Source organism: Mobula hypostoma, chromosome 10 (assembly GCF_963921235.1).
Source record: "Mobula hypostoma chromosome 10, sMobHyp1.1, whole genome shotgun sequence".
In the NCBI taxonomy this organism is placed as follows: domain Eukaryota; kingdom Metazoa; phylum Chordata; class Chondrichthyes; order Myliobatiformes; family Myliobatidae; genus Mobula; species Mobula hypostoma.
In genome coordinates, this window is record NC_086106.1 from 114,576,252 (window position 1) to 114,600,685 (window position 24,434).

At 41.4% G+C, this 24,434-nt stretch overlaps 1 protein-coding gene across 1 annotated transcript; it reads left to right on the forward strand.

Annotated features, from left to right (window-relative positions):
• Positions 1–297: 297 nt before the first annotated feature.
• On the forward strand, positions 298–22,682 carry LOC134353408 (G-protein coupled receptor 83-like). The gene is made up of 4 exons (XM_063061435.1): positions 298–852; positions 10,058–10,183; positions 18,135–18,268; positions 21,137–22,682. Exons 1-4 carry the CDS (start codon positions 457–459, stop codon positions 21,759–21,761), a joined length of 1,281 nt encoding a protein of 426 aa, XP_062917505.1. The 5' UTR covers positions 298–456; the 3' UTR covers positions 21,762–22,682.
• The last annotated feature ends 1,752 nt before the right edge of the window (positions 22,683–24,434 follow it).

Sequence of the window (24,434 nt, forward strand, 5' to 3'; positions counted from 1 at the left end):
ACTCGACTCTGAGTGAGAGACGGAGCTGTAATTTTAAGTGTTTTGCATTTGAAAGAGAGAGAAAAAAATTATTCAGCCGGCTTGTCCACGAATGACTGGGAAGTGCAGAAACTTCGGACCACTTGGACAAGTCTCAGTGATAAACTGATACAGCAAAACGAATGATGAAGCCATCTGATTGGCTGAAAGGAGTGGATTCGATTGGCTGATTCAGAAACCCCGCCTTTCGAGGCTTGCCTGGCTTTGTATAAATACTGCTCAGCTCAGCTCCGCAATGTTGCTGAAATAAGGGGGGCATAAAACCAACGCAACCATGTTCCCAACGAAAAAAGGCGGAGGGCTAATTACTGTATTGCCGCTTTTATAAATAGACTGTTACGAAAGGCGATGTTTCCATAGCTGTAGACTTGCTGGCTAGAAGACCGACCCAGATGCCCGTAAGTTTGTGAAACTTGAATGATTGCGATGAGCCGCTATCTGTGGCTTCCCTTGTCCTATGTAACCAACTCCGTACGAAAAAACGGTGAAGAGGTCAATGGCAGCGACTTCTTCTTCGCCCTATATGGCCTCTCCAACACCACCTCGTTCTTCAATTGGGGCAACCTAACCATCGAAGACTGGGGCATCTTCAACAATCATACCAAGTATGAAGCCGAGTCCAAGAATCCGACTGTGAAGGCGCTGCTGATTGTGGCTTACTCAGTCATCATTGTCATCTCACTGTTCGGCAATGTCCTCGTCTGCCAGGTGGTGATAAAAAACAAGCGGATGCATTCCGCAACAAGCCTCTTCATAGCTAACCTGGCCGTAGCAGATATTATGATCACCCTTCTCAACACCCCATTCACACTGGTAAGCCCTACTTCTTGTCTTAACCAAAGTGGAGATCTCAAGAATTATCTTGAGGTCCAGCCTATTCGAAATATGGTTTAACTCCTGATGGGCGTTTGGGTCAAAAAACAGAGCTTAGAAAGACTTGGACCGTCATTACTCCTGAACATTGAGTAGGCAGAAAATGGGGTTCTGCAAGCCTTAATTTTCTAACGTGATAAACAGTATACTCATAAACAATGAAAAGATTTTGACAGAGTATTTTTCTAAAAGCAGATTCATGTTTATTACAATGGATGATTAGTCTCAGTACAGTTGTATGGTCATTGTTAATTACCAGGAGAGTATCCCTTCAAAATAAAAATGCCACAATGGAGGTATTGATTAAGTTATTGGAAGATATTCTAAGGGACCAGACATATGAGTATTTACATAGATGGACTGATTAGGGATAATTAGCACAGTTTTGTGTATGGTAGGTTGTGTTTAACTAATCTTATTGAGTTTATTGAGGAAGTTCCCAGGATTGTTGATGAAGACAAAGCAGAAGATGTTGTCTACATGGACATTAGCAAGGCATTTGACATATGGGAGGTTGATCAGGAAAGTTCATTTGCTTGGTATTCAAGATGAGGTGGTAAATTGGATTAGACATTGGCTTTGTGGAAGAAGCCAGAGTGGTAATAGATGGTTGCCTCTAGAGGATTGGTACTGGGCCCATTGTTGTTTGTCATCTATATGAATGATTTTGGTTATAGTGTGGTTAACTAGATCAGCAAATTTGCAGATGACCCCCTAGATTGGGGGTGTAGTAGATAGCAAGGAAGACTATCAGATCTTGCAACGGGATCTGGGTCAGCTGGGAAATGGCAGTGAATGGTAGGGCACTGTGGACTGTAGTAGAACAAAGGGATCTGAAAATACAGGTCCATAATTTATTGAACGTGGTGGCACAGGTAGACAGGGTTGTAAAGAAAGCTCTTGCCACAGAAAATTTACAAAGATGTTGCTGGGACTGGAGGACCTGAATTATAAGGAAAGATTGAATAGCTTAGGACTTTATTCCTTGGGGCATAGAAGAATAGACAATAGACAATAGGTGCAGGAGTAGGCCATTCAGCCATTTGAGCCAGCACCACCATTCACTGTGATCATGGCTGATCATCCACAATCAGTACCCTTTCCTGTCTTCTTCCTATATCCCTTCACTCCGCTATCATTAAGAGCTCTATCTAACTCTTTTTTGAAAGAATCCAGAGAATTGGCCTCCACTGCCTTCTGAGGCAGAGCATTCCACAGAACCACAACCCTCTGTGTGAAAAAGTTTTTCCACAACTCCGTTCTAAATGGTCTACCCCTTATTCTTATACTGTGGCCTCTGGTTCTGAACTCCCCCAACATCAGGAACATGTTTCCTGCCTCTAGCGTGTCCAATCCCTTAATAATCTTATATGTTTCAATCAGATCCCCTCTCATCCTTCTAAATTCCAGTGTATACAACCCCAGTCGCTCCAATCTTTAATGAGGGGAAATTTCATAGAAGTATACAAAATTGATGGGTATAGATAGGTTAAATGCCAGCAGGCTTTTTCCACTGATGTTGGGTGGAACTACAATGAGAGATCATGGGACTACAACGAGAAATCATGGCTTAATGCTGAAAGTGAAAAAGTTTAAGGTGAACATGCAAGGAAACCTCCTCACTCAGAGGGTTGTGATTGTGTGAAACAAGCTGCCAGTACGTGCGAGCTCAATTTCAATGTTTAAGAGAAGTTTGGATAGGTACATGGATGGTTATGGTCTGGGAGCAAGTCGATCAGACCAGGCAGTTTATATGCTTCAGCATGGACTAGATGGGCCAAAGGGTCTGTTTTTGTGCTGTACTTTTCTATGACACTATATTGCTTCTGCTAACCTTTGACAAATGTGCAGAAATTTCTAGCAGGATCACCAAGTGGGTGAGGAAGGTGCAAAGATGGCAGTCAGTGTCAGAGAAGAATTGAAGTTAGCCATTATCCTTAGGACTTCATGGAAACATTCCTGTGCTCCTATCTGGGAACCAGGGCCAAAGGAATAGTGGGTTCCAGCAGATAGTGTGACAGTCATATGGCATTGATTCCACTGAATATGGTACCCAACTTTCAGTGATGTGTCTACATTCACTTGCTGATGGGAAATAAGCCACCATATTAACTTTGACATAATTCCATAAGATATTGGAGCAGAATTAGGCCATTCAGCCCATTGAGTCTGGTCTGCTATTCAATAATGGCGATTTATTATCTCTCTCAAACTCATTCTCCTGCCTTCTTCCTGTAATCTTTGATGTATTTACTAATCAAGAACCTGTTAATCTCTGCTTTAAATGTATCCAGTGATTTGGCTTCCACACCTGCCTGAGGCAATGAAATCCACAGAATCGCAACACTCTGGCTAAAGAGAATCCGCCTCATCTCTGATCTAAAGGGACATCCTTTATCCTGATGCAGTGCCCCCTGATCTTGGACTCTCCCACTAGTAGAAACATCCTCTTCACAATTCACATCTGAGTTCAGATGTGACCCCGGTTGTGAGGGTTGGGAATGGTCTACTAAAATTTTATGAAATGCTGTTGCCCAAATGATTGGAACATTTATCATTCCTTTGGCATTTATTTGCTGAATGAAGGTTACAATGGCAATGCCAGCATTTTTATCTATCCCTGATCACCCCTGAACTAAAGGCAATTAAGCTGATGGCTCTGAGTCACATAGGTCAGGCTGGGAAAGGTCTCTTACTGAAGGACATTAATGAGCTAGATGGCTCTTCGTAATAATTGAATAGGTTTATGGTTACTGAGACTGATGTAGCAACATATTTCAACTTTTGAACATCTATTTCAGATCTAGAACATAGACATTGAAGCACAGGAATAGGACTTCTGGCGAATGATATTGCACTGAATGAATCTAATTCCTCCTACCGACACAATGTCCATATGTCTCCCCATTCTCTACACATTTATGTACCTACCAAAAAGCCTCATATGTGCCACAATTGGGTTTGCATCTAGTTCCACCCCTGGTAGTGCATTCCAGGCACCCATCACTCTATTAAAAAAAACTTGACCTGTGCATCTCTTTTGAGCTTAACCCACACTTACCTTAAATACACACCTTCTAGTATTCAGCATCTTTATCTTGGGGAGAAAGATACTGGTTGTCTACTTTACCTATGCCTTTCAATCTTTAAACTTCTATCAGGTACCCTCTCAATCTCTGCTTAATTTATTGAAGTATTTTGAATGTAACTTCTCCAGTCTTGGCAAAGAGGTTAACTGCCATGGCAGGATCAATGGTAAAGAATTATAGACGCCTGTCCATTACTTTAATTTATTTACGCATACAGCATGGTAACAGGTCCTTGAGGCCCGACAAATGACACCATGTAATCAATTAACCTACGTATTGATCTGTACGTTTTTGGAATGTGGAAGGAAGCTGGAGCACCCAGAGGAAACCCCATGTAGTCACGGGAAGAATGTATAAACTCCTTACAGACAGTTGTGGGGTTGAACCCAGGTCAATGGCACCATACTATCATTATACTATCCGCTATGCTACCAGGCCACCCAATGTGGTGATCTCACTAAAACTTGATGGGGTAGATGCAGAGAGGTTATTTCCCCAAGTGAATTTATCGAGACCAAAGCTCAAAATAAGGAAATGGTCATTCAGGACTGAGCAACAGGAATTGAACTAGGCTGCTGGCACTGCAAGAGTGTTACACAAACTCCTTACTCCTGTGTTTGTAGCCAGGGGAGTGGGGTGGGGAAACAGGCAGCTGTGTTATATTGCTTGCCTTGGGGTTTAAGAGACCACCATCCAGATCTGCATGAATTTATTAGCTTTGCCCAGTTCTCTCTGTATGAATATGCTTCAAAAAATAGCAGTCCTACCAGTGTGGATATGCACAGTAAAATCCTAGGACTTGAGTTATTGCTGCCAAGGGAATAACCCATTAATTTTCAGCGCCACACATTAAGTGTCTTTCCCTCTGTAGGAGTATATAACTGCTAACAGAACCCTAATCTGCTCGACCCTAATTCTGTGTCTGCTCCAGGGGACATGTCCTTTGTTTAGCAACCTTAATTTAATTTGAAATTGGGATAATATGCTCAAGGCTGCAATCTTCAATTGAATTAACTATTTGGCATGCCATTGATAATAAAAATTTTAATTAAAGCTTCAGGTACTTTTTTATGACCACTTCACCTGGGAGTAAGTCAACAGTAATATAGACAGGGCATATCAGTTTAAAATCATAACTGTCCTGGATTTCCATTTATTTACAAGTCACCTGAAAAGACAAGGCAAATTAGAGCTTTGACAATCGTGCATGAAAATGCATTGATAATTGAAAATGTTACTGGCTGATCTACAGTTTGGTGTTGCCTCTGATCTGTGTGCTTTATTATGCTGGCCAGTCAACTGATTTTCACTGAGTAACAAACACAAAATGCTGGAGGAACTCAGCAGATCAGGCAGCATTTATGATGAAGGATAAAGAGTTGACAGGCCAATCCCTTCATCAGGACTGGAAAGGAAGGGGGAAGAAGCCAGAATAAGGTGGAGGAAGAGGAAGGGGTAAGACTAGCAGGTGATAGAGGAGGAGGAAGGGGGATGAAGTAAGAAGCTGGAGGTGATAAGTAGAAGAAGTGCAGAGCTAAAGAAGTAATCTGATAGGTGAGGACAGTGGATCATGGAAGAAAGGGAAGGAGGACAGGCACCAGAGGGAGGTTATGGGCAGGGATGGAAAAGGGGTGAAAGGGGAATCAGAAATATCCTTGTTTATGATTTTTATCTGATATCAATATCCACTTTAGTGAACTGATGTGTCAAAGTTGCAATAAATTGGAACCACTACTTCAGGAACCACTACTTCCTTTCCAAATGGGTGATATAACTAGCCCTGTTTCTCTCCAGTTAAGGTCTAGATCAAATTGGGTTAGTTAATTAGGAAGATGAACCCCTAATATCATTGTGCTGGAGTGTGTATCTTGTATTCTCTTAAATCCACCCACCCCTTCTACCAACTCTCATTGTGCTGATGTGGCAGGTAGTATTCAATCCGGAGAAGTGTGAAGTAATATAATTTGGAAGATTGAACATGAGGCAGGGAATATAATTATTGGAAGGATTCTTAGTGTGGAGGGACAGAAGGATTTTAGAGTCCAAGCACATGGGTCTCTTAAAATTGCTAAGCAAGTTGATATGGTGGCGAAGAAAGCATATGGTGTGTTGGCTGATTGAGTTCAAGAGCCATGTTGTGGCTCTATAAAACTCTGGTTAGACCACACTTCAAGTTTAGTGTTCAGTTTGGTCACCTTTGGAAGGATGTGGGAGGTTTAGAAAGAGTTTACCAGAAGCTTGAAAGAGGAGATTTACCAGGACCTTTCTTGTATGGAAAACCTGAACAAACTAGATTTTTGTTTGGAGTAAAGGGGGATGAGTGCCAACTTGATAGAGGTGTATAAGATCATAAGAGGCATAGGTAAAGTGTACAGTCAGTGCCTTTTCCCAGGTAGGCAATGGCTAATACAAGAGGGCATCTTTTTAAGGTAAGTGAGGAAGGTTTAGGGTTTTCAATATGATAAGCTCCTGGAATGCACTGCCAGAGTAGTAGAGCTGATGCATTGGAGACATTTAAGAGGCTCTTGGAGATGTGCATGGATGAAAGAAAAATGATGGGATAAGGCAAGAGTTCCCAATCTGTGGTCCATGGATCCCTTGCTTAATGGTATTGGTCCATGACATAGAAATGATTGGGAACTCCTGGGCCAGGGGCTATGTAGGAGGAAAGGGTTAGATAGGTCATGGAGTAGGTTTAGATAGATGGACGCTGCATTGTGAACTGAAGTGCCCGTACTGTGTTGTACTGTTCTAGGTTCCAGTGGAATATATTAGGTTTAAATACAAGCTAGATGAAGTGCCTGCTTCAATCTATTTAGAAACATGCTATGCTGGTTAGAAACAAGCAACGAGCATATAAAAAAGGTGCATTAAAAAAAACATTTAGCATGCTTGGAGCGTAATGACAAGATACTTCAACCTTATCATTTGCAAGCTCCTTGATCCCCTTAAATCAAGTGTTTTTCCAATATAGAAGGATATCATGTGAGCTGAAGGAACATGTGGACTTTAATTTGGCTGTACACCAAACATGATTCTGCTTTCATGATAAATTCCCAGTTCTGAGGAAACAGATAATGTAGCCAATGTTTTTCATCTTGCATTTAGATATTCATCAAGTTGTTGTCATTATATAACAATGAGTTTAAACTTAATTTGATGACAAACCTTAGTAAGTTTTACGTTCTGTCAAATTTGCATCTCAAGCCATCAGTAAAGTGACAGCAAAGTACTAGGAAATTTTACCAAGTCTGAAATGATGAAAGTGCTATGAGCTGTGCCTTTGGGTTTTGACTGAACAGAGTGCTCAAGGTTTCACTTAAAACTTGCCACCAGAGTGTAAGTTTAAGCGTTTTGTTTTTGACCTATTTAATTGATTTAATTGAGTTTAATTGGGTTCCAGGATGATCATGCGCGGTCGGTTAATGTAATGGCATGATGAAGACAATGCGAAGAGGGGGAGGAAATGTCTCACTCTGTAAATTAGATTTATTTTTTCTGAGGTGGACATGAGTAGTACAACACAGAAACAGGCCTTTTGGCCCACCTAGTCCATCGCAAAACCATTTAAACTGCCTACTCCCATTTACCTGCACTGGGGCTATGGCCCTCCAAACCCCTTCTATCCATATACCTACGCAAACTTCTCTTAAATGTTGAAATTAAACTAACATGCACCACTTTCACCTTTCACACATCACTCATGATCTCCGGTTGTAGTCAGTGGAAAAAGCCTGCTTGCATTTACCCTATCTATGCCCCTCTTAATTTTGTATACCTCTTTCAAATCTTCCCTCAGTACTCTACATTCTAAGGAATAAGTCCTAATCTATTCAATCTTCCCTTATAAATCGGGTTCTCCTGACCTGGCAACATCCTTGTAAATTTTCTCTGCACTCTTTCAAACATCTTTCCTATAGGTACACAAATGCACACAATACTCCAAATTAGGCCTCACCAATGTCATATACAACTTCAACATAATATGCCAACTTTGTACTCAATCCATGGACTTGTGTAGGCCAATGTGCCAAAAGCTTTCTTTATGACCCTATCTACCTGTGACACCACTTTCATCAAATTATGGACCTGTGTTCCCAGACCTTTCTTTCTGCCACACACCTCAGTGCCCTACCATTCACTGTAGGACCTAGTCTGGTTAGTGCTACCAAAGTGCAACACCTCACACTTGTCTGCATTAAATTCCATCTGCCATTTTCAGCCCATTTTTCCAGCTGATGCAGATCCCTCTGCAAGCCACGATAGCATTCCTTGGTGTTCACTACACCACCGATCTTGGTATCATCTGCAAATTTGCTGATCCAGTTTACACATTGACATCTATAACAACAATCTGGATAATAAACAGCAACAGACCCAGCACTGATCCGTGTGACCATTAGTCACAGGCCTCCAGTAAGAGATGCAACCATCTACTACCACTCTCTGGCTTCTCCCATAAAGCTAAGGTCTAATCCAATTTACTACCTCAACTTGAACACCAGGTGGCAAAACCTTGACCAACCTCCCATGCAGAACCTTGTCAAATGTTTTGCTGAAGCCTATGTAGACAACATCCACTGTCTTTCCTTCATCCACTTCCCTGATAACTTCCTTGAAGAACTCTATAAGATTGGTTAGATATGACCTACCACACAAACTATGCTGACTATCCTTTATCAGTCCATGTCTATCCATATACTTTTACATCTGGTCCCTTAGAATACCTTCCAATAACTTATGTCACTCACAGGTCTACAGTTTCCTGGTTTATGTTTAAGCCTTTATAAACAGTGGAACAACATTGGCTACCCTCAATCCACTGGTACCTCTCCTGTTGGTAAGGATGATTTTAATATTTCTGCAAGGGCCCTGGAAATTTCAGCACTTGCCTCCCATAGAGTGTGAGGGAACACCTTGTCAAGCCCTGGGAATTAATCCACCTTGATTTGCCTCAGGATAGCAAACACTACCTCCTCTGTGCAGGATCCTTGAAGTTGATGCCACTTTGCCCCACTTCTCTAAACTCCATTTCTGCCTCCTGAGTAAATACAGATGTAAAAAAAAAAAAATTTAAGATCACCCTCATTTGTTTTGGCTCCACATATGGATTACCATTCTGGTCTTCCAGAGGACCAGTTCTATTCCTTATTAATTCTTTTGCTCTAACGTATCTATAGAATCCCTTAGGAGACTGAAAGGAAAATTAGATCAACCATGATGAAATGCTGGAGAATTCTCAAAGGGCCAAATGGCCTAATTCTGCTCCTGTTTCTTAGGATCTTGTGGTTTTTTGATTCTCCTTTGTGTTGTCTGCAAGAGCAACTTCATACTTTCTTTCAACCCTCCTGATTTCTTAAGTGTTCTTTTGGATACCTTGTACTTCATAAGCACCTCATCATATCATAAAATCCGCAATCTATAAAGACAAAATCTGTGGAGCTGTAGCATTCACATTCCTGGGGCATTTTTTGTGAACACATTTGATGACTAAGTGATTGATCTATCAGTGTAGGACTTCACTTGAAGTACTTCAGACTACATGATCTGCTGAATGCACCTTTATATGGATTATCTACATGACCACCCGACCATTTGAGAAGAATTGAACTGTAAAGTTGATTGGAAAGGTGGTACATTACTACAACAGTGTTGGTACATTCACTCACTTTCCCTGCTCTACAGGCTAATTGAATAAATTGCAGTTAGAAACATTAAATTGAAATAAAAATAAGTAAACTACAATAATCAGTATTTCTCCAAGCATGCTGCAGTGGTTGCTATGGTAGCTGTTAAAATTAGGGACACATGCAGCAACCTAAAAGTGGTTAAATACAGCCCTTCCCAAACCTACTGAGTGGAATCATGTTCTACATGACCAGTGAAGGAAGTTAAATTTTACTATGTTCATAATTTATGGTCAATTTGAGAGCAGGCAACACATGCAGTATAGCGAGCAGTTCCTCTACTCTTGGTGTTGAAAGGTCCATTAATTATCTGCAGAAAATGAATAAATATTGCAATTTTATTGACATTTATTCCTTTTTCTCTTGCAGGTCCGCTTCGTGAATAGCAACTGGGTGTTCGGCAAGTTGATGTGTCATGTTAGTCGCTTTGCTCAGTACTGTTCTGTGCACGTTTCTGTTCTGACCCTCACTGCCATTGCTCTTGACCGACACCAGGTACAGTATCTACAGGAAAGGCAGCAAAACACAAAACCTTCCGCAACTGATTGGGAACTAGCGTGGGAGATGATTCACTATATTACAGGATTCAAACAAAAAGATACCCAAGCATAAAGGTTTTTTTTTTCAAATGTTTCCTGCAATGCAGTAAGACTTAATAAATGTTTCTTGTGCAGTGAGAAGCTTGCTCTCGGCACACTGCTACATTCTGTTTGCAAGTGCCACATCACAATGCCAATCTGGCCCCAGACCCCCGTAAGGCATTGTCCCAGGATTGAACATGGGGGAATAAATACAGAATGCTGGAGGAACTCAGCAGGCCAGGCAGCATCTATGGAAAAAAGTACAGTGGACACTTCGGGCCAAAACCCTTCGGCAGGACTAGTGAGGGAAAAAGAGCTGAGGAGTAGATTTCCAATCCACTTTTCCAATCAACCCCCTCATCCTGCCTTTCAAATCTACTCCTCAGCTTTTTTTCTCCAGTCCTGCCAAAGGGTTTTCCATAGATGCTACCTGGCCTGCTGAGTTCCTCCAGCATTTTGATTGTGTTTTTCGGATTTTCAGCATCTGCAGATTTTCTGTTGTTTATGGGGGAATAAGTACTCAAAGCAGCTTGTTAGCCAATGTCAGTCCTTTCTTTGGCTGTTATTACACCCTAATGGCTAATCAGTAAATGTTATCAACAAATAGATGTCTCCAAGCCAACACTGAATGTGGGGCCATCTAGTTCTGGGCTATTAGTGCCCTCATCAGGATAGAAATTTTTCCTGAAGAGAGTTCTCAGCCTGAAAAATCGATTGTTTATCTATTTCCATAGATGCTGCCTGACCTGCTGGGTTCCTCCTGCATTTTGTGTGTTTGACTAGGGAATCTGTAGTTTTTCTATGAAATTAAAAACAATCTTGTTTTGATGTGAGTGAGGGCCTCTGTCGGTCAGGGTTGATATTGCATCCTAGCTGTCTAGATACGCAAGGCCGGGCAGTACGATATGGAGAGCAAGCTGTTGCCCATGTAGCAAGCTCCCCCTCTCCATGCATCTGATGAGCCCGAGGGACCAGCAGAGACTGATAGAATTTGGCAGCAGCAGTGTTGTAGGAGTCGCCAGTCAGCATTGAACTCAATGTAGGACTGCCTTAGGGACCCCACCTCTGGATTTTTTCCCTCTCGGTTTACTTCTGAGCCTTCTCCATGAGTGGATACAGCCACAAGGCAGCAGAGGTCTGAGATCAGTTTTCCTTCTCTTAGATGAGCTGCCAACCATGGCTGATGAGCCCCATCTGCCCAAAACAACTGTCTTTGAGGTGCCAGTAACCCTGCTCTGCACCACCTCCTGCCAGTAGAGACTGTCCTGCCGGGCTTAGTAGCTAAACCACACATGAAGGCCAGGTTGGTTGTCAGATATTTGAGGCACACACCATTGGGAGCATTTAATAGGTAGTGGGAGCTTGTCCCCATTACCACCCTCCCTGCTACAACAACCTTAAGAAACCTATTTTGATGTATTACTGGATATAGCTATAAAAAATTCCTAGAAGGATTACATTAAACTTCTCTCTTCATATGCGTTGTTTCCAGTTAAGGTCTCCATTGATAAGAATGATTTTCATATTTTAGCTAGACGCTCACTTCGTAGACAGTTGAGATCTGGAAGATCCACCAGCAGTGAGGTTGTGGCAAGATTACTTGTTAGTTCAAACCATTTGGGGCTGTAATTCTGTTCGTATTACCTGGTTATGCCTGTGAATGCCCAGACAGGTTTGCATGCTATTGTGCATTGACAATTTGTTACTTTCACACATGGGCATATATTGTCACAGGGAAAGTTTCCAAAGGTGAATTAATCAAATAGTTCATAACATTAAAAGTTTTCAGGATGTCATGAGGCAGGATATCAGTTCCACTCAGACATCTGTGTTGTAAGGACATGTTTCCCCACATAGCCAGCACTTCCATTTCCAACGTAAATTATCCTTGTGGATTAGAGTTGGTGCCAAACATGGACTGATAACATTGACAAAATTTTGCCACGAGACATGGCAGCATGGTAGCATAGTGGTTAGTGAAAAACTATTACAGCACCAGCAACTCAGGATCATTTCCGCCGTTGTCTGGAAGAATCTTCTATGTTCTCCCCACAACCGCACAGGTTTCCTCCCTCTGTCTGAAGATTGTGTCTTAGTAGGTTAATTGATCACTAAGTTGAAGTTAGGTGGCATAGATCCATTGAGCTGGAAGAGCCTATAACCATGTTGTATCTCTAAATAAAAATACTGGAAATTGGTCTATGATCTGTTTCTAAAGACAAGTAATAGGAAGAAGTCCAGGTCAATATGTACTGCAGATTTGTTGTAAATTATGTGACTGAAATATAACATAAGAAATGACAGATGGTGCTATTTTATAATCTGTCTGATTCTGCAATTCAGTAAAATCACTGATCCTTGAATGGCTATTTCTATCTGACCGACATGCAGGATCACTTAAGACTCAAACATCTTGATTTTGACTCAGATATTCAGTGATGGGGCATCCAGAAGTTTTGGGAATATCAAATTCTGGATTCACAACCCTCTTTAGTTAAGAAATTTCTCAGTGTTATCTCAAATAGCAGACCTCATTTCTCAGCTCTACTTCCTTTACTAGATCCATATTCTCCCAGCATTTAGACATAGAGGGACGTGGGGAGAAGGTATGAACAGAGTGCAGAATTTGGATGATCACATTGAATAGTGAAGCAGACTCGAGGCTAGATGAACTGTTCCTAATTTCTTAGGAATATTCCGCTAATTTCTTGAGGGTGGCATAGAATCAAATCCATTAGCATAATGCCTTGCACCACCATTGCCCTTGGGTTAAAATTCCTAACACTCTCTGTAAAGAGTTTGTATGCTCTTCCGTTGGCTGTGTGGGTTTTCTCTGGGTGCTCAAGTTTCCTCCCACATTCCAAAGATGTACAAGTTAGGATTAGTAAATTGTAGGCATGCTATGTTGGTGCTGGAAACAGTGACACTGTGGGCTGTTCCCAGTATAACTCTCTGATTGTGGTGGTCGTTGATGTATTTCACTGATGTTCAAAGTACATTTATTTTCAAAGTATGTATACAGTATACAACAGACACATAGAAAACCTACAGCACAATACAGGCCCTTCGGCCCACACTGCTGTGGCGAGCATGTACTTTAGAAATTACCTAGGGTTCCCCAGGTAATCTTGAGATTCATCTTCCCACAAACAGCCACAAAATAAAGAAACACCATAGAACCCATTTAAAGAAAACTCCCACTCAAGACCATCAAATGTGCAAAAAAAAAGAAAACAAATTGCACAAACAGCAAAAAGCAAGCCAATAACGCGCAAGCTATTAAACATTAAACCGTAGAGTCACTAGAAGTGAGTCCATAGCCACGAGCCACTGAGGCAAGTAAAGCCAGTCCAGGAGCTGATAGCTGTGGCTGCAGACACTGAGTCAGTCAGTTCTGTGCTGTGTCAATGGCTTCAGACCACAGCTGTAGATACAATTCTGCAATGAAAATGCCATGATCAAATTGGACAAATGGTAAAGTGCTTTCAGCACTAAGGATATTAAACATCGAACTGTAGTCAAAAGTGAGTCTGCAGTCATGAGCTGCGAATTGCCTAGACAATCACACCCTTCAGCGTGGGACCCAAAACTACTGCACTTTCTGCTGGCAGCAGTGAGGGGGAGACTGGACAAACACAGGCAGACTGAACCGAACATCCATTCAGTTTCTGCTCCCGTCCTTGTCAATTCTGATCTTGCTCAACACTTTAATTGGCACAGAGTAATGGAGCCGACCACAGCTTTGTATTCTGCCATTAGCAATTGATGCACCTTGCATCCCCAGCAATGGCCATAGCTGCTCCCCACACCAAATCCCTCAGGAGATCGTAGAAGCAGCAGATCGTTCAGTCAGCCCAAAACATTCTTAAAGGGGAAATAAAAGGCTGCAATCGATCCTAGTTCAGTAGAAATGTACTTTGAAGAAGAGTATCCAGCAGTTTTGTCAGCTGTCTGCAATTTGCCATTGGTCACTGGTGCCATCTTGCCAGAAATGTTGTGATGTCCTTGTGACAAATAACTAAAGCTAACCTTGCTTTGTCAGATGCTCTAAGAATGGTACAAATTCCACTAAAATAATGAGAACAATAATCCATTTATTTAAGCTGAGGAGAAGTGCTTCAGAGTGCTCCTGACCATAATGGGTTCTAGCTAGTTATTACCTCAAGGTGCCTGGTGTCATTCCCAAACTTACTTGAGGACTCCAACGAATGAGACAGGCAGCTCAGAATTGGCTTGTTAAAGATAGTTTGACTCTACTTGATGTACAGTAGATTATGTATTAATAACTCACATTGCTCATTTCTCAAGACTCAACTTCTCTGAACAAACCTCCAAATACTGTCATCATGCACGACATCTAGTGGTCCTGTGATCTGTCTTGAAGGCTGATGTCCGAACATCCTCGAAGAGGCTGAAACTTTGCAATGCATCAGACCCTGATGAACTACCTGGCAGGGTATTGAAATTCTGTGCCAACAGGATGTCTGGCGTGTTCAAGGACATCTTCAACCTCTCATTTCAGTAGTTGGAAACTCCTGCCTGCTTCAAAAGGGCATCAATTGTACCAGGGCATAAGAGCAGAGTGAGCTGCCTCAGTGACTAACACCTAGTAGCACTCACATCTACTGTGATGAAACTCTTTGAGTGTTTGGTCATGGCTAGGATTAACTCCTGCCTAAGCAAGGACCTACAGTAGATCTGCTGCAATTTGTCTACCGCTGCAGTAGGTCTACAATAGATTCAAACTCATCGGTTTCCCTTTTGGCTTCGGAGCACCTAGAGAGCAACAAAACATATGACAGGTGGCAGTTTATCAATTACAGTTTGGTGTTCAACACACCTAATCGACAGGCTTCAAAACTTGGGCCACTGTAGCTCTCTCTGCAATTCGATAGGTAATAATATCTCCTTGCTATCAACTAGGTACATCTCAAAGACGTGTGTGTAACCTACTGCTCTACTCTACACTCGTGACTGTGACTAAGCACAGCTTAAGTGCCATCTATAAATTGGCCTATGGCAGCACTGTTGGCAGAATCTCAGATAGCAACAAGAATGTAAGGTGTATAGGAGTGAGGTAGATCATCTAGTAGAGCAATGTCACAACAACCTTGTAATTAACATCAACAAGATCAAGGAATTGATTGTGGCCTTCAGGAAGGGGCAAGTTGGAATAACATGAGTCCTCATTGAGGGGTCAGTAGTGGAATGGGTGAATAACTTTCAGTTCCTGGGTGTCAGTTTCTCAGGATCTATCCTGGGACCAAGATAGATCCATCCTGACAGCACAAAGAATGCTGGAGGAACTCAGCAGGTATTCAACACAGATGCATAGATGCTGCCTGGCCTGCTTAATTCCTCCAGCATTTTGTGTTGCTTGGATTTGAGCATCTGCAGATTTTCTCTTGTTTGTGACTAGATCTATCCTGATGCAGGAATGAAAAAGGCACTACTTCATTAGGATTTTAAAGAGATTTGGTATGCCACCAAAAGCTTTTCCAAATTTCTACAGATGTCTGGTGGAGATCATTCTGACTGATTACACCACATCATCACATTCTGGTATGGAGGCTCCAATGCACAGAACTGAGAGGCTGCACAGGATAGACGAGGCCAGCTCCATCACGCTCCAACCCTCCCCACTGTCGAGGACATCTTCCAGAATGATGGATGCCAACTTCTTGAAGCATCACTTAAGGACCCCCAGCATTTGGGACATAGCCTCTTCTCATTGCTACCATCAGGGAGAAGGTACCCTGAGCCTGAAAACTCACTCAATGTCTTAACAATAGCTTCTTCCTCTCTGCCATCATATTTCTGAATGGTCCATGAACACAACTTCATTACACTACGTATTTATATTTTGTAATCTATAATAAATGTTATGTTTTGCACTGTAATGCCATTTAAACAAAAAAAAAACAAATTTCATAACATATGGATTTTAACTCGGGTTAAAATAAACCTGATTCTGATTCAAATCTGAGCCTTCATCAATTTCTAATCAGAAATGTTACTTTTAATTACAGTTATAAAACCCACCAAAAGGCCATTCTTATTTTCTACACAACAGTTCCTTTAAAATTTGTCTTTAGCAGTTAATAATCTCATTAAGTATAACTCACACATCCCAGAGGGGTGCTGTTCTGATGAGAAGTTATTCACTGAAAATCAAACAACCTTCACTTGCCAATAGTTCACATTTTTAAAAAATATATTTCAAATAATGAAATTCAGTGCAAATAGGCTTCTGAGTGGGAAGTGGATGAGAAATTTGTGATTATCTTGTTCAACATTACTAATTCACCTTCAATCAAACCAATACACTTTTATGTTAAACATGGTCTTGCGTTTACCATAATATACTGTGCAGTATTGCAAGCAGAGTATTTGGAACATATATCTTTAGAAATTAAGAATAAACCTGTATTTTAGGAAATTCAGATTCTAACTTATTAGTAATTTGTGCTGAGTAAAAAGATGAATGGATCCACTAGGATTGCAGCTGTAAACAACACAATTTTCTTGCTGAACACTTTCCTCTCTGAAGTACCTTCTTAAACTTTTCTTTTCCAAAGCAACTTCATGATTACCTCCTAGAGAAGATGTCTGTGAGTAATTTGCAATCGTCTCTAGTGCCTGTAGTCTAGAGGAAAAAATTGCAGCTAGATTATACTGCTTGTCACTGTCCAACAATGCCACCTACATCAGTAGACTTTGCATACTTCATCTTGCATATGAAGAAAAGCAACTTAAGGATCCAACACAGAGGGGTGCCCTGGGGAGATTTGACAGCTTCAGGCTTCTGCCAGAACCACATTCTTAGATGGTAGCCCACACTAAATGCTGGAGAAACTCGGCAGGTCAGGCAGTATCTATGGAAATGAATAAACAGTTGACGTTTCAGTCCAAGACCCTTCTTCAGGACTGGACAGGAAAGGGGTAGACGCCAGAATAAAAAGGGGAAGGAGGATAGCCAGAAGGTGATAGGTGAAGCTGGGTGGGTAGGACAGATAAAGGGCTGGAGGGGATGAAATTTGATAGGAGAGAAGAGTTAGCTGTGGGAGGAGGGGACCCGGAGGGAGATGATAGGCAGGTGAGAAGAGATAGGACACCAGAGCGAGGGATAGAAGAAGAAGTGTTCTTAGATGGTGTTGGTTGTTAATGCATATGGCACATTTCATGGTATGTTTTGATGCAAGTGTGATAAATGCATCTGCATCAAGGGAGGGAAGTGGAAACGTAGGGGATTCTGGAAGCACAGCGAGCAGCATCAGTGAGGGTGTGTTGACCTGCTGAAAAATCACGGCTGGAGTACTGTGCTCAGCTCTGGTCACCACACTTGAGGGAGTGGGAGTGAATGGTTCAAAGTGGGAGTGAATGGTTCAAAAGAGGGGGAATTTCAGCAGCAAGGTTAGATTGTGGAAACAGAATTTTTTCTCCTTGGAACACGGGTGCTTATCAGGAAATCAGATGGATACACACAAGGGCATGAGTAGCCCCCATCAATGAATGATTTGAGGACTACAGATTCAAAGTGATGGGCAAAATACGGGGGGGGGGGCGGGAAGTGAGGAGTTAAAATTCATTTTTCCTTGGGTCAATCAGGACATTTGAAAGGTGGTCCTCTCCTAGGTGGTCATATTCTCTTCCTTAGACTTTATAGAGCTAAGGAAGAGAATAGGACTGTTTAGTTGTTCTATACCATGTTAACATGGAATTTGATGGACTGACTTAACATTGTCAATGTCATGAATTCTTTGATATAACACTTCCTCTATAGTGAGAGTCTCTGCGTTATATTGTGTGTGTTAGCTAGGTTGTATGGGACACCCACTGATATGGTTTATCATTGCTTTACACAGGTTATCATGCATCCCTTGAAGCCGAGAATGTCTAAGGCTAAAGGAGTTCTCTGCATCATCATCATTTGGATCATGGCTACAGGTTTCTCTCTTCCACATGCAATCTACCAGAAGTTGTTTAAAGTTGAATACAGGTGAGATGAAAATCAAACAACCAAACATGGAAGGCTTTCATCATTGTATATTATCTCATTTCATTAAGGTACACCTAAAAGGGCATTTTCTTTGGCACTCTCCCAGCATCAAATTCTGTGGCCTTGAGTGATTATACTCAGAAAATGAATAATGATATTAGACCAAGGAAATAGTTTTCACAATGCAAGAAAGCACAGTATCAGATGGTTTTTCTTAGCTATTGGCTTAACTCTTGCCAACATTTAGTTTTCTGATTTCCCATCTGACTAGTAAATGCTTTAACCATGCTGTAAGTCTAGTTATAGGCAGTTGGCCCTAGATTTGATTTTTGATCTCTGCTGGACCACTAGCTAAACTGCATCTCTCTATGGACTCATATAAATCAATAAATCATGCACCTTTCCAATGTTATGATTAATTAGTCTTTTCTCTAGATTTTTCAAATCTTGGAGTTGATAATACAGATGGCAAGGTCGCCATCTCCATATTTTTCATAGAAGTTGCAAATGAGTGTCATGCTATAAACACATAGAACAAAACTGTAGTTGGGCTGAGAAGCATTTTTTTCACATCAACTCCCACATCACTCAAAGCAAAACTCTGCAGATGCAAGGATACAAATAAAAACAAAAAAAAATGTTGAAAATGCTCAGAAGGACAGGCAGCAGCAATGGAGAATAATCTTTGATCTGAAATGTTAATTCTCTATGTTTTCTTCCCCACCAATTTTGCCCAGCCAGTTAAGTATTTACAACACTTCCTATTTGATTATCATCATCAGATTTCTGAATGACTCATAAACCCATGAATATCACCCTATTATTCCTTGATTTGGCCTATTTCTTTAATTTTGTATTTTATAGTAACCTTGCATCTTTGCACTGTACTGCTGCTACAAAGCTACCAACTTTACATTCTAAGTCAATGATAATAAATCAGATTGTGATATTTCATTTGTTGGTTGACTTTCAATTCCTGCGTAAAGCTTAAATGAGCATTTTCCTTTGCCAGCTGAAAATGGATTTGGGTAATAATGAATTGTTGTGATTCTTCAGGAACAAGAGCTACTGATGGCTCAACAAATTATTCAATGAGAGATGAAGGTCTTGGCTTCATTGCCAAATTGTGTGATTGACCTAATCACACAAAACCACATCACAGAGCCATTCAGATAACTGCAAGTTGTGGCCTAGTTAATGCTGATAGATCACAACACCTGTTGAGATTACCATTGGTTAAAAAGGGAAATTGGAACAGCAGCAGAACAAAGGAATTTGTGAATACAGATCCATAATTCCTTGAAAGTGCTATCATTGGTAGATAAGTGTAAAAAGAGCTTTTCACACATTACCCTTCACAAATCAGAGTATTGACTACAGGATTTGGGATGTTATGTTGAAGTTACATAGGACATTGGTAAGGCCAAATTTAGAGTATTGTGTGCAGTTCTGTTCATCTACCTACAGGAAGGATATCAGAAAGTTTGAAAGAGTATAGAGGAAACTTTACAAGGCTGTTGCTGGGACTTGAGGACCTGAGTTGTAAGGAAAGGTTTAATAGGTTAGGACTACATAGAAACATGGAAACATAGAAAATAGGTGCAGGAGTAGGCCATTCGGCCCTTCGAGCCAGCACCGCCATTCAGTATGATCATGGCTGATCATCCAACTCGGAACCCTGTACCTGCCTTCTCTCCATACCCCCGATCCCTTTAGCCACAAGGGCCATATCTAACTCCCTCTTAAATATAGCCAATGAATTGGCCTCAACTGTTTCCTGTGGCAGATAATTCCACAGATTCACCACTCTCTGTATGAAGTCGTTTTTCCTCATCTCGGTCCTAAAAGGCTTCCCCTTTATCCTCAAACTGTGACCCCTCGTTCTGGACTTCGCCAACATCGGGAACAATCTTCCTACATCTAGCCTGTCCAATTCCTTTAGAATTTTATACGTTTCAATCAGATCCCCCCTCAATCTTCTAAATTCCAGAGAGTATAATCCTAGTTGGTCCAGTCTTTCATCATATGAAAGTCCTGCCATCCCAAGAATCAATCTGGTGAACCTTCTTTGTACTCCCTCTATGGCAAGAATGTCTTTCCTCAGATTAGGGGACCAAAACTGCATACATATCTCTGGTGCATAGGGAAATGAGGAGAGATTTAATAGAGGTATACAAAGTAGTGAGAGTTATAAGTAGGGTAAATACAAGCAGGCTTTTCCAACTGATATTGGGTGAGGTGAGGGCTAGAGGCTATAGGTTAAGTATGAAAGGAGAAATGTTTAAGGAAACCTGAGGGGGAACTCTTTCACTCAGACCTTAGTAAAAATGTGGAACAAGCTGTTAGTGGAAGTGATGGATCCAGGTTCAATTTCAACACTTGTGAGAAGTTGGGATCGGTACGTAGATGGAAGGAATATGGAGGGCTATAGCCCAGGTGCAGGTTGATGAAGCTCGGCAGAATTATAGATCAATGGGGTTTAAAGATCAGGTTTCTGTGCTGTAATGCTCTATGACTGTATGGGAAGTAATTATTAATTGACCACTAAATGATTTGTGATTAGCAATGACTACAACTCAACATGAGTAGTCCTTCCAATTATGTTGCACTCTCCGTAGAACTGTAAATAGTTTTAAAAGTGCACCAGTGGGTAGGTATTTATTGTGGGGTAGTTGACTTCAGAGAGATGGTTCAATGCACTCTCTGCCTGACCTTCATTTCCGCTGGAGAATTTCTGAATGAGTAGTAGAGGTGATGCTCCTTGTCTGGCCAATGTAATAAATTCTAATTTCCACGGCAATCAGAGGAAGTCTGTTCCCTGTGTGAAATCATCTGCACAATGAATCACTTGTACATTCTGTGTTCCAGGAAGGAGCAAGTGCGAAGTTTGTGTCTCCACAATTTCCCACAGCCAGCAGATTTGTATTGGAAGTATATGGACTTGTCCACTTTTATTCTCCTCTATGTTCTGCCACTCCTGATCATAAGCGTGGCCTACACTACAGTGGCAAAGAAGCTGTGGTTGCGGAATGCCATTGGGGACATCACTGTGGAGCAATACTTTGCCCACAGGCGTAAGAAAAAGATGATGCTGAAGATGCTGATGCTGGTTGTGGTGGTGTTTGCTGTCTGTTGGTTTCCCTTGAACTGCTACTTGGTGCTCATCTCCAGCAAGGCCATCAACACCAACAACGCCTTGTACTTCACCTTCCACTGGTTTGCCATGAGTAGCACATGTTACAACCCCTTCATCTACTGCTGGCTGAACGCAAATTTCCGATCTGAATTCAAATCCCTGTTGAGTATGTGCAGGAGGAAGAGGGCCACCCACGTGCAGCAGCTTGCCTACAGCCCCCCTCCCTACAGGCAGGCATGGAATGATGGGAGAAGCCACAAGAGGATCAGTGAAGCTCGGAATCCACGGTTTAGCACCAACATAAACTCCGCAAGGACTGATATTTCCATTGTGGAACCCATTGTGACAGTCGGCTAAATAATGAATCAAAGACACTGTAACTACCATCGTTCCACAACCAGAAAATGTCCAAGGGTCTCTCAGGCTTATAAAGTTAATTCTTAGGATGGGAACATTGCTGGCAAGGCCGATATTTTGGCACCAGTTCAGTAGCACTGAGAAGGTTGGTATGGGGCCTCTACAATTGTTTGACACAAGCTTGCTCAGTCACTTCAGAAACAGAATGTGGTAAGGATACCAGAGTTTCTTCCTTGAGTGGCATTTGTGGTAGAAATAAAAATAAGATGTGAAATGATCAGTCAGCTGCCTTGTGTCCATGTTTATAAAAATGCAGTGGTTCAAATTTGAGTTTAATGTTGCAAGCCAATGGATTACTGATAACGCAGCATAAACCCAAGATCACTGCATCACTTACTGTGAAGGTCATAATAAAGACTGGCAACCACTTAAGAATGACCAGTTTTCAAGGACATTATGGGAAATTTGTTGAAGGATTTTTAATGTATTCCTCAATTAATTCCAAGAAATTGATCACTTTCTGCAGAGTACAGTAAAATTGGCTATCAGATGAATCAGTGCTTCTTGTCAGAATTATGTTGGTATTGTAAACTTATTGAAAGTCTGAATTGATGCTGTTATTGTCAGTAATTTGTACAAAGAGCATATTAATATATAAATTACAATCCTGATGAAGGGTCTCGGCCCAAAATGTCAACTGTTTATTTCCTTCCATATGTAGATGCTGCCTGACCTTCTGAGTTCCTCCAGTGTTTTGTGTGTGTTACTCTGAACTTCCAGCATATGAAAACAATCTCTTGTACTTAACATATAATGTATTACTTTGCTTTGTACTATCTTTGCTAATGTATTGATTTTGCAAAGTTGCAAGGCTAAAATTAAAAATGGTACTACGGAGTCGATTAAACTACATGATGGAGTATGCAACGTAATTAAATTACTTATTTGATAAACATGGCTCTACCTCTCAGTAGCAGCATATATTGGAACTGCATTATTACCAACATCAGGATCGATTGATTAATTGGAGACGCAGTTTATCCATGTCTCTGGATTGTGGACATCATTTTTTTTAGTCTTCATAAAACATTTAGTTGTTTTTGTGTATTTTTTAAACTGAACTGCTATTTTTCATTCCTTACCTTGATGCCCCCATCACTCTGTCTATCTCTGCTCCTGATTCATCCTATACGGCCTGCTGGGCTATCATCCTATCACAGGGGTCCACAACCTTTTTTGCACCGCGGACCGGTTTGATATTAACAATATTCTTGCGGACCAGCCGACCGGTCGGGGGGAGAGGGGGTGTTAATCAAGACCGGAATATAGGTGATAAGTCAACTAAGTCACTTATAAGTGGCTAATACACTCAATTTTGTTTCTTAAAGGCTTTATCTAATGAATTTAATATTAAACACCCAGTGCATATTTTCCCCGTATGAACATATAAAGTCATTGCAACACACCAATATCGCTGAATCAGTGGGAATCCTGGGCTTGTTTCCCTGCAACAAGACGGTGCCATCGAGGGGTGATGGGAGACAGCGATACTCGAAGGGGGTTCCTTATGTCCAGTCTATTCCAGAATTTAGTTTTCGTTACTTTCATTGCAGAAAACCCCGCTTCACAGAGATACATTGGAAATGGAAGCAACGTTTTCAGTGCTTTTGTAGCTATCTCAGGATATTTAGCCTTGACTTTGATCCAGAATGCCGGCAGAGACATTATGACTAATATACTTTTCAGCCCACCGTTATTTGCAAGCTCGAGGAGTTGATCTTCTTCCCACACTGACATGGATGACGCGTGCGTCATGACCTCGCGTGCGTTCAAGTTCCAACAGTGGGCGTCACATCATCCTCTGAGGGAAGAACTTCCCTCTCATGATCCCGCAACTATTTCATCCTTCACCCTAAGCCAATAACTTCTAGTTCCAGTGTCACCCAACTTGAAGGGGAAAAGGCATGTAATCGCATTAACTGTATGATTTCCCCTCGTTCTCTTTCCTTCATTTCTTATCAGTTGTTTCTTCTATGGTCTGTTACAGCAAGATGTCATAGTGTAACATTTTGCTTATGCAGTATTGTTAACCTGGATGAGCTACATAAAAGCTCAGAATCGGGTGTTCTTCATTGTGCAATACATTAATAGCATTGATTAGGTTGGCAGAGGGCCAGAGGATGCGATGGTCATTTAAGATGCTGAATGGATGGTTAGCCACGAGGATAAGTGAAGCTAGCAGCTGGGTGCACAGTTCCAGAGGGAGGAAAAAAATCAGCATCTTGCTCTGAACTACACAATGATCTGGCAGTTCTGCATAACTCCCACAAGTTTTAACTTTCCACACACCTACCCTTGCATCATTTTGACATCTGAAACAATTCAAGACTGCGGTGAGTGCATATGTGTGGGCAGTAGGTGTAATCTGAACCATTATGGCATCACTTCTACCCCAACTACCAATCTCAGTTTTGCTTTCTCCCCCTCTTTATATCTGCTTCTTCAGAACATAGAACAATACAGCACAGGAGCAAGCCCTTCAGTGCAAAATGTTGTCCAAACTAATTAGTCATTAAATGCCCAACTAAACTAATCTGTACTATCTACATAAGTATGTTACTTTACCATAAAAAGAGCTATACTCTGCTATACTAAAGAAAAGGGGGGAAGGAG